Source organism: Poeciliopsis prolifica, unplaced genomic scaffold (assembly GCF_027474105.1).
Source record: "Poeciliopsis prolifica strain line A6 unplaced genomic scaffold, Auburn_PproV2 SCAFFOLD029, whole genome shotgun sequence".
In the NCBI taxonomy this organism is placed as follows: Eukaryota; Metazoa; Chordata; class Actinopteri; order Cyprinodontiformes; family Poeciliidae; genus Poeciliopsis; species Poeciliopsis prolifica.
This window is the reverse complement of record NW_026562404.1, coordinates 2,045,879-2,058,332: the sequence shown is the minus strand read 5'-3', so window position 1 is coordinate 2,058,332 and position 12,454 is coordinate 2,045,879. Positions and strand designations below refer to the sequence as shown.

General features: G+C 39.7%; 2 protein-coding genes across 5 annotated transcripts in view; one reads left to right on the top strand and one right to left on the bottom strand.

Moving 5' to 3' along the window:
* cntn3a.1 (contactin 3a, tandem duplicate 1) overlaps positions 1–4,140 on the top strand; it is an 87,360-nt gene extending 83,220 nt beyond the window's left edge. For both annotated transcript variants that reach the window (XM_055049389.1, XM_055049388.1), the window contains exons 22-23: positions 1,196–1,364; positions 2,042–4,140. In XM_055049389.1, coding sequence (XP_054905364.1) covers positions 1,196–1,364; positions 2,042–2,133 — 261 coding nt within the window. In that variant the 3' untranslated portion in view covers positions 2,134–4,140. The remainder of the gene's footprint in view (positions 1–1,195; positions 1,365–2,041) is intronic.
* si:dkey-178k16.1 (band 4.1-like protein 1) overlaps positions 4,137–12,454 on the bottom strand; it is a 43,816-nt gene continuing 35,498 nt past the window's right edge. For all 3 annotated transcript variants that reach the window (XM_055049390.1, XM_055049391.1, XM_055049392.1), the window contains 8 exons: positions 11,260–11,310; positions 10,027–10,464; positions 9,637–9,858; positions 9,482–9,541; positions 7,559–7,648; positions 7,362–7,442; positions 6,691–6,807; positions 4,137–6,616 (listed from right to left, as the gene is read on the bottom strand). In XM_055049390.1, the coding sequence (XP_054905365.1) occupies positions 6,691–6,807; positions 7,362–7,442; positions 7,559–7,648; positions 9,482–9,541; positions 9,637–9,858; positions 10,027–10,464; positions 11,260–11,310 (1,059 nt within the window). In that variant the 3' untranslated portion in view covers positions 4,137–6,616. The remainder of the gene's footprint in view (positions 6,617–6,690; positions 6,808–7,361; positions 7,443–7,558; positions 7,649–9,481; positions 9,542–9,636; positions 9,859–10,026; positions 10,465–11,259; positions 11,311–12,454) is intronic.

Sequence of the window (12,454 nt, the reverse complement as noted above, 5' to 3'; positions counted from 1 at the left end):
GTAGCAAGAGCCAGAAAGACAAGACAGATAAGTATTTCATGTTAAAGCAAGAAACCAGAAAATATTTATGAGTAAAAGGATTCATGCTCATCTTCACTCTGTAAAATATTGACATATGGTACAAAATGTTGTCTACTATAAAGCCACGGCATTTTGTAAGATATGGAGTCACTGTGATAATAATAAGAATAGACCGGAGAAATGGCGCAAACAAACTAGAACAAAATTAAGTAATCTGAAGGTGGACTTAATTTATCAATATCCCAATTAAAATCTAACGAAGGATTTTTATCTGGGAGTTTTGTTCACGTATAAATTCCTGAAATCCACTTTGTAATCCGTACAAACTTCCTTGGTCTAAAATGAGAAATTTCTATCTTAACACATTTCATCATCAACATTATATTATCAAAAAGCATTAGGATGTTGGAGGATTTACATTTATTAATCAATTCAGGGTTATCTATATCTGCAAGTGAGTGAATTAAGAAAATAGATTTCATTCCCCATTCGTGACAGTTCTGGTCTTGGTTAAATATCTTTCAGTTCAATTTGCATAGCTCCAAATTACAACAAAAAAAAATATAATAATAATGTTAAAGTTCATTACACGACTTTAACATCCAAGTTGTTCAAATTAATTTCAGGTTTATTAAATTATTTTTAGTAAAGTACAATCGTATTGTCACCAGCAACTGCATACAGTCCAGCTCAGTGTTAATGATGATAGAGTAAAATCACAGCCTGTAGTTAAAAGCCAGTTCCATAGTTACTCACTTTGCAGCAATCCTGTGTGTTGATCAAGCCTGTGGCGACAGTGGAAAGGAATTGTCTTTTAACAAGAAGAATCCTCTAGCAGAAGAAAAAGTGGCTCATATCTGTTTAATGTCGATGATCCAGAGAGTGTTTTATCACAATAAAAAGTTCCTCTACAGCACAGAGCCGAAGTCAGCGGGTGATAAAACTGAGAAAGCATCCGTAGCACAAGCAGTAATTAAAAAGTCCGTATTAACGAACCTTCATGAGAACGCGTCTTCACAGTTTTACTAAAGAGGCCATTGCGCATGTTTGCAGCGTATGATTGAGATTTGTTTAAATCTGATCACTAGACATTAACATGACCCCTTCATTTGATGCCAAGGGCCTCGAGTGACGTGAAGCAACGACGCACACATTTAAACTCCGTTTCCTGTAGGTGATGTACAGCCAGGACAAACACAGCCGCCCGAGCGTGGTGGAGACCAACAACACCTCCTTGGAGTTATCACTCCCAACCAACCAAGACTATGTCATCCAAATTAAACCTTTCAGCGAGGGAGGGGAGGGCATCAGCAGTCGCCAGATTACCATCCCCAAAGTCGAAGGTAGGGCGGCCATCACCACAAAAGTCTCTTTAAAATGCCTGTTTATACTATTGTTTATATATGAAATCAAATAACTATGGTCCTCCTTTGGTTTCTAGGGATTTTCTGTTTTATTTTTTTCTCATCTGCTGCTTTGTAGCTTATTATTCTCTATTTTTACGCTGTAAGACGGTGACTTTGAATAATCTCATTGATGAAAGTGTGAACATCCACTTAAGCCCTCCAAACACATCCCACAGTTGCATTTGATTAATAAATTACTGCATCCTTCTGTACAAGTCATTTTTCACTGAAAATCCTACTAAATGGTTTTGTTTTTTTATCAAAACTTTTTTTTTTTTCTCACACAGTAGCCGTTAAAATTGCAGCTTTTCCACACATGATCAACTGGCAGAATGGTCTCCATCATGCACTTAAAACTTGCTTTTGATCAAAACTGTGTTGCTTTGCTCGTGTCAATCTTCAAGCTCTTCCACAGTCTTCCTGAGCGCGCTTGTTGTGCTACTGCCATCTAGTGACACATAGGTGTACTCACACCAAACAGTTCAAATAACTGTACAGGAAACATTTTGATTACATTTCTTTTTTTTTTTTTTTTTTTTTAGATAAAACTATTTTGTACATCACAGAAACAAACCTTTGGGTTTGTTTAATTCTTATCTGATTCTGTATTCCAGGCTCCATAGCGACGGGAGCAGCTCCGAAGTCCTTGGGATTTTCAGCGGTGAGCATTGGAGCTGTAGTTCTCACAGGCAGAATGCTGCTATGACAAACATCCAGAAATTGCAGCTTCTTATTCAGAGTGGAAGGACTGCAGGTCAGAGACGACACAAGGCTTAAAGCCTAATTTCCTCCTGCTCCCTTCTCCACCCTGCTATGTCTCTCCTCTCTGCCCCACAAAAGGTCTTCTTTGTGATGAAGATCCTTTTCTTCACTTTTCTAAAGTGGTTGCTGAAAGGAAGCACCGCTTCTCGGAATTTGCTTTTAAGAAACCGACTTGACTCGACTGACTCCAGCCTTTTTTTGAAGATTAGTTTTTCTCATCTACTTTCTAACTAGTGGATATTCTTGTATGTTTTTCACCTTGGAGGATAAATTAGGACATGTACATGCTTTCCCAGAGGAATTGTGCGGGTTATTTTCTAAAAGGAGTTATTTAGTGTGTGTACCACTGAGATTTTCCTTCAGAAAACAGAACTGAGAGTGGAGGCGACCCACATTGCTTACTTGCTTATCTAAAGTGGAGATCTGCTTACGCTTGTTTGGAGGTAAGAAGCCGTTCTCTTTGAGAGGAAATGATCATCCCCATCAAATGGAATAAAATAATGGGGATTAAGCTTCACTGCTTTAACACAGGACAGAATTTGGGACCTTTCTGTTCTTTCCTGCTTCGATTCCTAACATTACAAGTTGCCATAAAACTGACTGGAACCAAAGTGGCTGCCACAGTGCAGCTCTACCTGCTGCATCGTGGGAAGAGGCAGCCTGTACTCACGTTGCTTAATTTCTATCAAGCAGCTGGCTTGTGTAAATGATAAATGTCCCATCTTGCTCCATCATCAGTGTATAACCAAGACATACATGTATGAAATCCTCAGGTCCCCAAATGAGCCTTAAGTCTTATGATTACCATCCGAATTATCAATCAGGACTACATTTGTTTTTGTTTATCCACCTTGTATCTTAGCTCTCTCTGAATCATATCTTTGAATGTTTTGAACTTGGGGGAGGGGAAAACTAAATACTTTTTGTCGTCTTTTTGTCCTGATGAGCATTGTTATACAATACGTGGTCCTGTTTTCTGACTTTTCTAGCATAGTTTATATCAAATCCAGCTCAGTGTTTCACTGTTGGTTGGTCAGTGTGTGTGTCTTGGTCACACACACACACGGTTTGAAAGGATCAGTCTGCTTTGAATAAAGATCATGTCATTTTCCTCATTTCTGTCCCCCATTGTAACGTTGGAAAAATGTTCTTTAAATTAAAGTGTTGCCTTTCTTTTTGCTCATGCGGTTAAGATTTGGATGCCCTTTTGCATCACTTCTTCATCTCTACCTTTTGCCTTCTGAAATATTACACCAACATAAAAATGTCCTTTGTTGACCTAAAAGTTACTCCATTTAGCTCATATAGTTTTTCAAAAAAAAAGTAGTACTTATATAAAGTGGATGGAAAATGTTTTTTTTTTCTTTTTAATTTGACAGTATGAGTCATTTGTCTTCATGTCCCTTTATAAATACAAAAGTCAAATTTCCCACTGGGAAAATGGGAGTAACTCCAATTTCTTTCAGTTAAAAACATGTAAGGCTGACTTTGCCTTTCAATATGGCCGCTCCTCACATCAACATTTGTAAGCTGTGGTAGAAACATGTTTAGTACAAGACAAACATGCAGGTCCATCTACAATCAATGTTACATGTCGCTCCTGAAACTCTAAACCAAATTAAAAGTGGTGTTTGTTCATAGAAAGTAAAGCTTAAAATGATGTTCATAAGATGTACTGTAAACAATGTCTATAGGCATTGACATGCTGTTGAAAGTTGGGATTTCAAAACTTAAAATCCCAATTTGTTAACTGGAATGGTGTTATCTTAGGTGTTATGTCAAACCTAACCCCGATTTCTGGGGAAACTGGAATGCAGCATAAGAGTGCAACTACAAGCAAACTGAGAGCTCTTTAAAATTAAGAAATTTAGATTCACTTTCTTGCATTGCAATTGCAAATTTAAGCAAAAGGGAAAGAGCTGGTGCACATAATAAACAGGACTCATCTTCAGCTTTCTGTCGGTCTTTATTTGTTTTTTGGATGAAGCACAATGTACAGCATAGACACAGCACCAAGCAATGGAGAGCAGCAGAGCAGAGGAAATGGAGCGGAGACACGGAGTTAATCGGACACGGCTTCCCCAAGCTGATTCTTCCTGGATATCAAACTTCCACAAATGTGCCCTTTTTTCAGCCTATCCTGGTCAGTCTGTCCCAACAGGCTGCTCCGAACAGGATTATGCAGAATGTCAATGTTAATGGTGAGAAGTATTTCAGCTGGGTTCGCTTAGTGTTGATGCAAAGCTCGATACTTTTAGGTAACTGGTGCCCCCTAGTGCACATCCTGCCCATAGTCATTCACTAACGTACTTCACGTCTTCTACAATCCACCAAACGGCATCAAAAGAACAGCAAGAGGGATTAAAAAAAAGGCTGCATTTCTCTTTCCTTCAACCCTCCAGCTGCACACTGCCATATGTTTTTTTTGTTTTGTTTTTTTTTACTCTTAAAAAATACAGAACCAAAATCTGAAACACAACAGAAGTTACACCACACATGTGAACATTGTAAAGTTTAGTGTTTGAAAGCAAAAATTATCAGTAGTGCATTCATAAACCTGACATGACAATGTGTTGCATTGTCTTATTTTTAATTTGCTGAATGTATTTTTTTTTTCTTTCCATGGTGCATAAATTTGATTAACAATATGGGTTTGGCAAACAGACAGAAATTGTATTCATGAATTGTTTCTTCTCCACATCTTAAAGACAGCATACTTAAAGGGAAACCTTGTCATGCCAAGTTTATGTATTTGTCTCTCTGGCACTTATACAATTAAAAGGAGCTCATTTATAAAAAAAGTTTTTTTTTTTTTCTTTTTCAATACAAAACCGGCATTTGTACAATTTTACTGCTATCTCAATTGGCACATTACACGTCTGTGGCATTCGTCTAACATTCAAGTACTAATTCCCACACAGCTAAAGGTTCAGAGATGTTTCTCCTACACTGTATTCTACTTATGACGGCGTACTTTACATGACACATCAGAAGAGTTCAGATGCATAATACCATGTAAGCAAAACAGTTTGGAAGAAGAACAAAGTATTGTTGCAAGTCAGTAACAAAAAAAAAAAAAAAACAGTGCAACAAAACGCGGGCCTGCAAAACCTTTGACGTTCCTTAAGATTTGAATAAAATAAGTGAACTGATATGTTTAGATATCTTATACAGCACCATCAAAATGAGATGCAAATGGATTAAAAATTTAAAGGCTCAACCGTAATGATTCACTTTCTCCGAGTTTTCAGTTATAGAGTAGAACAGATTTTCCCGTTCCTTCACAAGAAACATAATTGCGAATATTTGAGCCTAAATCTTCATGATCTGTCAGTTTGCTTCCTCCTTCTGCATCAGCATCCATTTTTATAGTCTTATTACAATCCAGTAATGCAAGAAATTATATCATGCAGACATTATCTCAAATACTACTTTTACCGATGCAGCTGTGTTTTGAGTCTACTCTATGAGCTTCACCACACAAAACAGCCAAAGTGGCTTACATCCAGACGGACTGTGAAAGCTTATCTAAAGGCAGGGACAGGAGAGGAACTTGGGTTCATCAATACTTTTCACACTGTTCTGATTCAATCCAACAGCTCCACAGTGCAACAGCAGCTCCTGCAGCATGTGTGCATCCCTGCATACTCGCCACCCACACGTCACATCAAAAAAACACGCGGAAAATAAGCTGGTTGAAAAAGACAAAGGGACTTCAAGTGATCAGGCAGAGACAAGAATTCCCCTTAATCAACGCGTGATCATCATCGTTCAAAGAAGACGTTTCCTCCTTCAATCGAGGCAGAAGTGGAGAAGTGAAAACTTTTCAGGAAATTATTTTGAAACCTTCTTTTCTGAATTTGTTATTGGCTACTTCATAGATCAACAAAGAAACAAATTCAGTTCCAGACACATTAGCATTGCTAAATTAATTATTGATCACGAAGATATTCCCAAATTTCGTTCTATGAAATCTGAAGGATGAGGTCTGATTATTCCACAGTGATTCATTTAACAGAAATTCTCAAACTATATCTTCCTTTAAGGAATACTCAACCGAGCGTTTTGAACATCAAGGTCCTGAGAGGTTTTGCAGGGGAATTTGGTCGGATCATGACTTTAATTGTTCATTGTGTTTTGGTATTTTGTTGGGTTTCCAGGCGGATCGTCGTCTGAAGAGCGTGAATCATACAGCATTTTTGCAGCTTGACTAAGAGTGGCTCCTTAGATCAAAATGACAGGAAATGCTTCAATGCAAATCTAAAAGTTTAAAAGGTCCATTTCACCATTGTACAAGCGAATCTCTGTCCGGAGCCCTGCTGACCGTCATCTTATGTAGTGGGGGTTGGTGTGGGTGGCATCTTCAGCTCCGGCACTGACACCTCTGGTCCACACGGGGGCACTCTTGCTCCAGTAAAAAAACGAGACTGAGGATGAGAAGAGCCACAATCACAACCTTTCAAGACAGAGGCGTCAGTCAGAGCCAAGACAGCAGCTGTACCTATGTGGTGCCATGTCGGTCCTCAGCAGATGGTTCGGTTTCCCTAATGACGACCGCCTTGGTCACCTGCATGTCCGGATGCTGCTGCTTGGCTTCCTGTATTGCAATAGCCAGAGCCTGCAAGGACAGCAGGAGCCTCGTGAGACACTCAAGACGGCAAAGATTTTCAGCTTCGGTTCAAAATACATTTAAAGTTTATAAGAAACACATGGGCATTGACAGGATGCACACTTTGTTTCTTCTGTTTCTTAATTATTTTAAAGAAGCTATTATTGTCGCAGTATTTTCAGCAAAGCCTCGTCACATCAAGGTTAGCATGCAACAGCCCATTTACTTTTAAAACACCATTATTATTTTAATTAATTTTGATAAAGCTCCATTGCTTTAAGAAGCACATTAATTAGTAATTTATTAATGTTTTTCATAATCTTGTTTCTCTGCAATTAATAAAATGTTGCCACTTTCTATTCAAGATTTCTTCTTCCAAATTTAGCTGAAATAATAAGTGGTCAAGATGCGGATATATTTTAAAGAAAAACTTTTATGGACAATTTTATCTTTTTTTTTTTTCCTGATCACTTTGAACTGGGTTTTGAAGTCTGACCTATCCACAGATCACAAGTCTTTCCTTCTTTTTGGATTCTGTTTTATTTAACCCTTTCCTGTCTCACCTGCTCTTGGTCCACGTCGTCATCTCCAGTGATTATAATCCTCTTTTCAATCCTCGTCTCAGAGTATCCACCCTTCACTGTCTGCAACACAGAGTTGCCCCTCGGTACATGAGTAGCAGATAAAAAGTCTTTCAACAAATGCGGGATGATTGCATGTGCTTTGGCTTCTTTTCTTTTTTTTTTTTCTACCTCCGTACCTTTGAGACGTGAGTGGTTGCTGAGGTAACGTTTTCAGCGACAAGGATAGGCGAACCAGCCGACTCTCTTCCAAAACCGCTTCTGTGCACCTGATAAAGCAAAACGCAGCCAAGCACAAATTACTGGGTAATTAGCACAATACTATTGAAATTTCTGTCCCATTTGCTAGCGACTTTCCAGAGAACTTGGCAATCTCAGCCTCTTTGAGTCATTTGTCTATAGCTAAGTAGCCAAATGCATATTAAAATTACATCTGTGTTCAAATAACAGCAAATTATTTTCCTAAATGGCAAACAAGCAAGCCCAAAAGCCCAGCAGTCATAACATGCATGTTCTAATTCTGTTATTGAAACTTTATTTCAAAGGAGTGTATTAGAAATAATAGAGTGATGCTCAGTGAGGTTGTTAATTCCAGAATTTATGCTGAAAGGTAAAACATATTCATGTTTATTATTAATACATTCCTTTGAAACATGAATAGAAATGCTCTCAGACACTTCGGTCAGACGTCGAACACCAAGCTGCCTCATCCTATTCGTCTGCTGTGCCCTTCATATTTTCCAGACAGAGGCGTGTCATTCTTTCTCTTAGTGAAGTGTCAGGAATCAGGATTGCTGTCATGGAGCCAGGCTTCTGCAGCTTCATCAGACTTGATTCTCCCCAAAGTCCTTCAGGTTATTTCTCCTAACAGGATGGTGGCATTGTTGATGAATATTTGGAGGCCCCTTTCAGCCAAATCTCTGAACCTTGCTCAGAACGAACACTGTTTAGTTGGGATGAGAGAGGGTTGATTCGTTCCTCCAAAAGAATGTGAGTTTGAGCTCACAAAAAAACATCCTTGACCTGAGTTAGGGTGGCTTTTAAGAAGATAACTTTTAGAAAAATGTGTTTGTTGCATGTTAATTTAAAGTCACCATGTCCTGACTTTATAATATGGGATATGATCTGTGAATCTTTGCAAAAATCTAGGTCCTATGTCTCCTGTCTGTGGGCCTCCAGTCATCTGCAGAAATACACCGCTCCCAGTCAGTAACAATCAGTCAGAGCCAGGAGGAATGTCTTGGCGCTCGTGTACGCACTGTTCACACCCTCTCCCTTGCTCTCTGCTGCAAGACATCTTCTCCCCCTCCAGAGCCTAATGTGAGCTCTTCTACCATTAGCGCAGCTGCTGCAAACCGGCAAGCTTGAGCTTGTATGTGCTGGGAAAGGGAAGTTGTGAGCAGCACATGCACAATTGTGTTTGACAGCATTAAGACCTTACTCCTGGCTCTGATTGGTTGCTTCTGACCAGAAACGGTGCATTTCTGCAGATGGCAATAGCAGACATTGAGGAGTCAGAGGAGCACAGACAGCAGTCTCCTGTTATGCTCTCAGAGTACTGTGAAAGTTTCAATAAATAAGTAAAAGTATCTATATATTTTTATAAAAGTTACCTCCTGCAGCTTTAATAGCGTCCCCCCTGCTGAGGCACCTCTGATGTTTGGACCAGAAGCCCTAAAGGCAGCTAGAGCTGCAGCACAGCATTCAGTTCTCATCTTACTCAACTAATAATTCATTATTTTATAATGACAAAATATAAACAGATTTGTATGCTTTCACAAAGTGCTTCTGGGTTCATAATAAATACAAATATTTCCAAAACATCACAAGACACCATAAATCAAAATTTTGAAAAAACAACTGTTTCCATCACAAGACAAGCTGCCTGATAAGTGCATCGCTGAGGTCAAACTCTGAGTCTGGTTTGTTTCCATAATGATGAAAAAAAGCTATCAAATGTTTTTGTTCTAATCTCCCCTCTATTGTGTGTGTAAGATACACATGTTTCAATCTATTTAAATGACCTTAATGATTCGTGTCTGTCATCTTTTGAAGTGATTGGATAGAAATGGTTCAACAGTCGAGGTCCTGTTTATACTCACTGGAGATACGCTTTGTCTCGTAGAGTAAGAGACCTCGCTTAGCGACGTGATGCCATGATCCTGGAACAGAGACCGGATCACTCTCACGCGATTTGCTCGAAGCGGCTAACTTTACATTTCAAGCTCTGATTGCGTCAAAACACCATCAGCCCAACCTGATCTGTGAACTCCACTATGGTGGTGGTGAGCTCTGACCCGTTGGGCTGAGTCTCTGTCCTGGTGTCGGTTTTTCTCACTGTCGGGGTGGGCATGACATCACTAGCCTCTCTGCTCAGAGGCGCTACTGTAGGGAGGCGACTGGCTTCTTTGTGCGACTGATCTCTGTCCACTGATGACGACACTGGCACTGACCTCTTTGGTTTTTTAGGCACAACAGGCTTGCAAAAAAAAGAACAAAACAACAAAAAAACAGATTTCGTTTGGTTTATTCTTGTAGAAAAATCTTTTGATTCTCAATTATTTAAAATGCTGAGGATTCTTAAAGAATTTTATCCAAACAATATGAAAGTGCAATATTTAATGCATAAAGCTTCTGAAAAGCCTACCTGGCCGTCGGGTCTTTTGACATCTTGTCGGACTTCTGGTCTGACCTCGGGTCGGACTTCTGGTCGGACTTCTTCAGCTTGAATGAGTTTGGCCGGAGGGCTACCACTCGCTCCTCTGGTGAGAGGAGCGGACACTAACGGAGGCGGTGGCTCGGGGGGGCCTTGCTGCTGGAGCAAGTCGATCCCGAAGCGCAGCCCCCCGTCGGGTGAAAGATCTCTCTCTCCCAACTCTGACATACCCCTGGAGAACTCCTCCATGCCCGTTTGCAGATCTGTAAGGACGGTGAAATCTACTTCAGCCTCTAGGCTGGAGGTCGAGCTCACAGTGATGCTGGAACACTTGCGCTCGATGCCCAGGTGGGTTTCCTTCAGGTAGAGGATGTCATGATCCTGGTCATCCTCAGATACAGAGCCTAGGCGTCTCTCCCATGGTTCCTTCTGTTGAGATAAACAAACAAACAAAAAAAAAGACATTGAAATTATCTGTAAGTTTGGATGTGTTTTTTGAAAACTTGAAGTAATCTCAGCAGGCCATCCCATAAGTAGTCATAAATTTTTATTTCTGACCAGTTGGTTTTATTATTGTGCTTCTTATCTTATGAGGAAACATCACCTAAATCTCACCATAGTGTATATAAAGGAATCTAATTGTTTTCCTCTTACCAGCCCAGTATATTTTACCCTTTATAATAATGTTGAGTATTGACTGCAGTAGCTGCTGATATGTATGTGTCACATGACCTGTTCTGTGCTGATGTTTGATATCCACAGTTAGTAGAGGTAGTCATTAAATTTTGAGACACTGAAAGCAAAGCGCTACATTAATGAAGCCGGTGTCCAATTTCTATATGCACTCAAAAAAGTTCAAAAAGCAATCATCAGAACAGAAAGACAACATGCTTATTAAGACAGTAAGTTTATTAAAGCTTATTTGCACTTTCATAAACTTACACCTGGCTCCTATCGACCGTTTTCATTTGGTTTGTCGAAGCTTTACGTGTCGAGTCAGAAATGTCATGTTTCAGCGCACTTAAATCCCACAAGTTTTGATCGTGTATCACAGTGACTAAATAGGCTTAAGTATTCTTAAAGGTCGTGGATCTGAGTCTGCAAAAAGACTAAATCAAGACATCATTTTTGTGCTGGTTTGATTAAAACTCACAAGCAGTTCTTTTAACTGCGTGAACATTCTCGCCTAACATACGGCCAAACAAATCAAATTGCTGAACTCACCGAACTTTCGCTGAAATGCTCCTCGTGGATGGCAGGGGTCGGGGGCGTGTCCTAGAAAGTAGAAACACAAACAATAAGCAAAACATTAAAACAAGACTGGTCATGGAAATGTGTAAGAACATCATAAAGGGAAGTTATAAAAAGCTGGGAAGCTTTTTGTTAATCAGGCTCCACATGAATCTCAGCAGTTATATTGCAACAGGTAGAATTTCTAGCAAATAATGTGACTTTTTTTTGTTTTATTCATTGCTCTCCAGTAAGCTTTCATAGCGCTGGATGCGGGGTAAGGGTGAGTTCCTTTTCAGTAAATGAACACACAACTCCTTAAATGTACGTCTGAGAATTTAGAAAGTAGAGCTGCTGTCATGCACTTGAAGTATCATTCTGTGGATTACGTCAACAAAAATGATTGCAAGTGCAATGGTAATGCCATGCACTGAGAGGTCTGATAAAAATAAAAAATAAAAAAAAAAGAATTCCCTTTCAGGGAAGATGTATTCATATTTGGAAATGCAGCATATGAATACCCCAGCCCTGAGGCGGCTTGGCAGTTCTGCAGGATATTACTTTTAATAACCTTTTTTTTTTTTTCAGTTTTTTTTCTTGTTGCTACAGAGGTGCCAAGGTAGAACATTTGCTTCCGAGGCTCAAAGCTTTTTTTAATTATTTTTTGCAAAAAGGGATTGAAATTATGTGAAAATAGGCTTTAAGAAAAAGGGGGGAAAAAAGGGTGAAAAGGTCTTGCACTCCTTGCAACAACGACCTCCTTCACTTTGTGAGGATGTTGGAAGGAGCAAGTATGTGTTAAGTTGACAGAGTTAAGGACGCCTGAAGCTTAAGCAATATGAGCTTTGCTTAAAGGCCCACAGCGTTCTCAAACGGCCGAGCAAATGTGAAGCTCTGCAGAAGAAACGGGGAGGAAGGTGGAGGGACGAAAGCAAAATGCTCCTGATCCCATGGACGTGAACTGAGGCAGTCAATGGTACGATGCGCAGGGACGTGAACTTTTGCTTTCTCATTAGCAGCCACATGACTTTTGAAGGATTATGCATGTGTGATGTTATTTGTATTCAGATGACTAGAAAACAAGATCTGAAAACCACACTGGCTGAAGCTCATGCAATGCTTTAGTTTCCGATGATGGATAAACAGGCTGGAAGGAACTGGCGGTTTACCGGTTGCTTTCTCTTGGCCG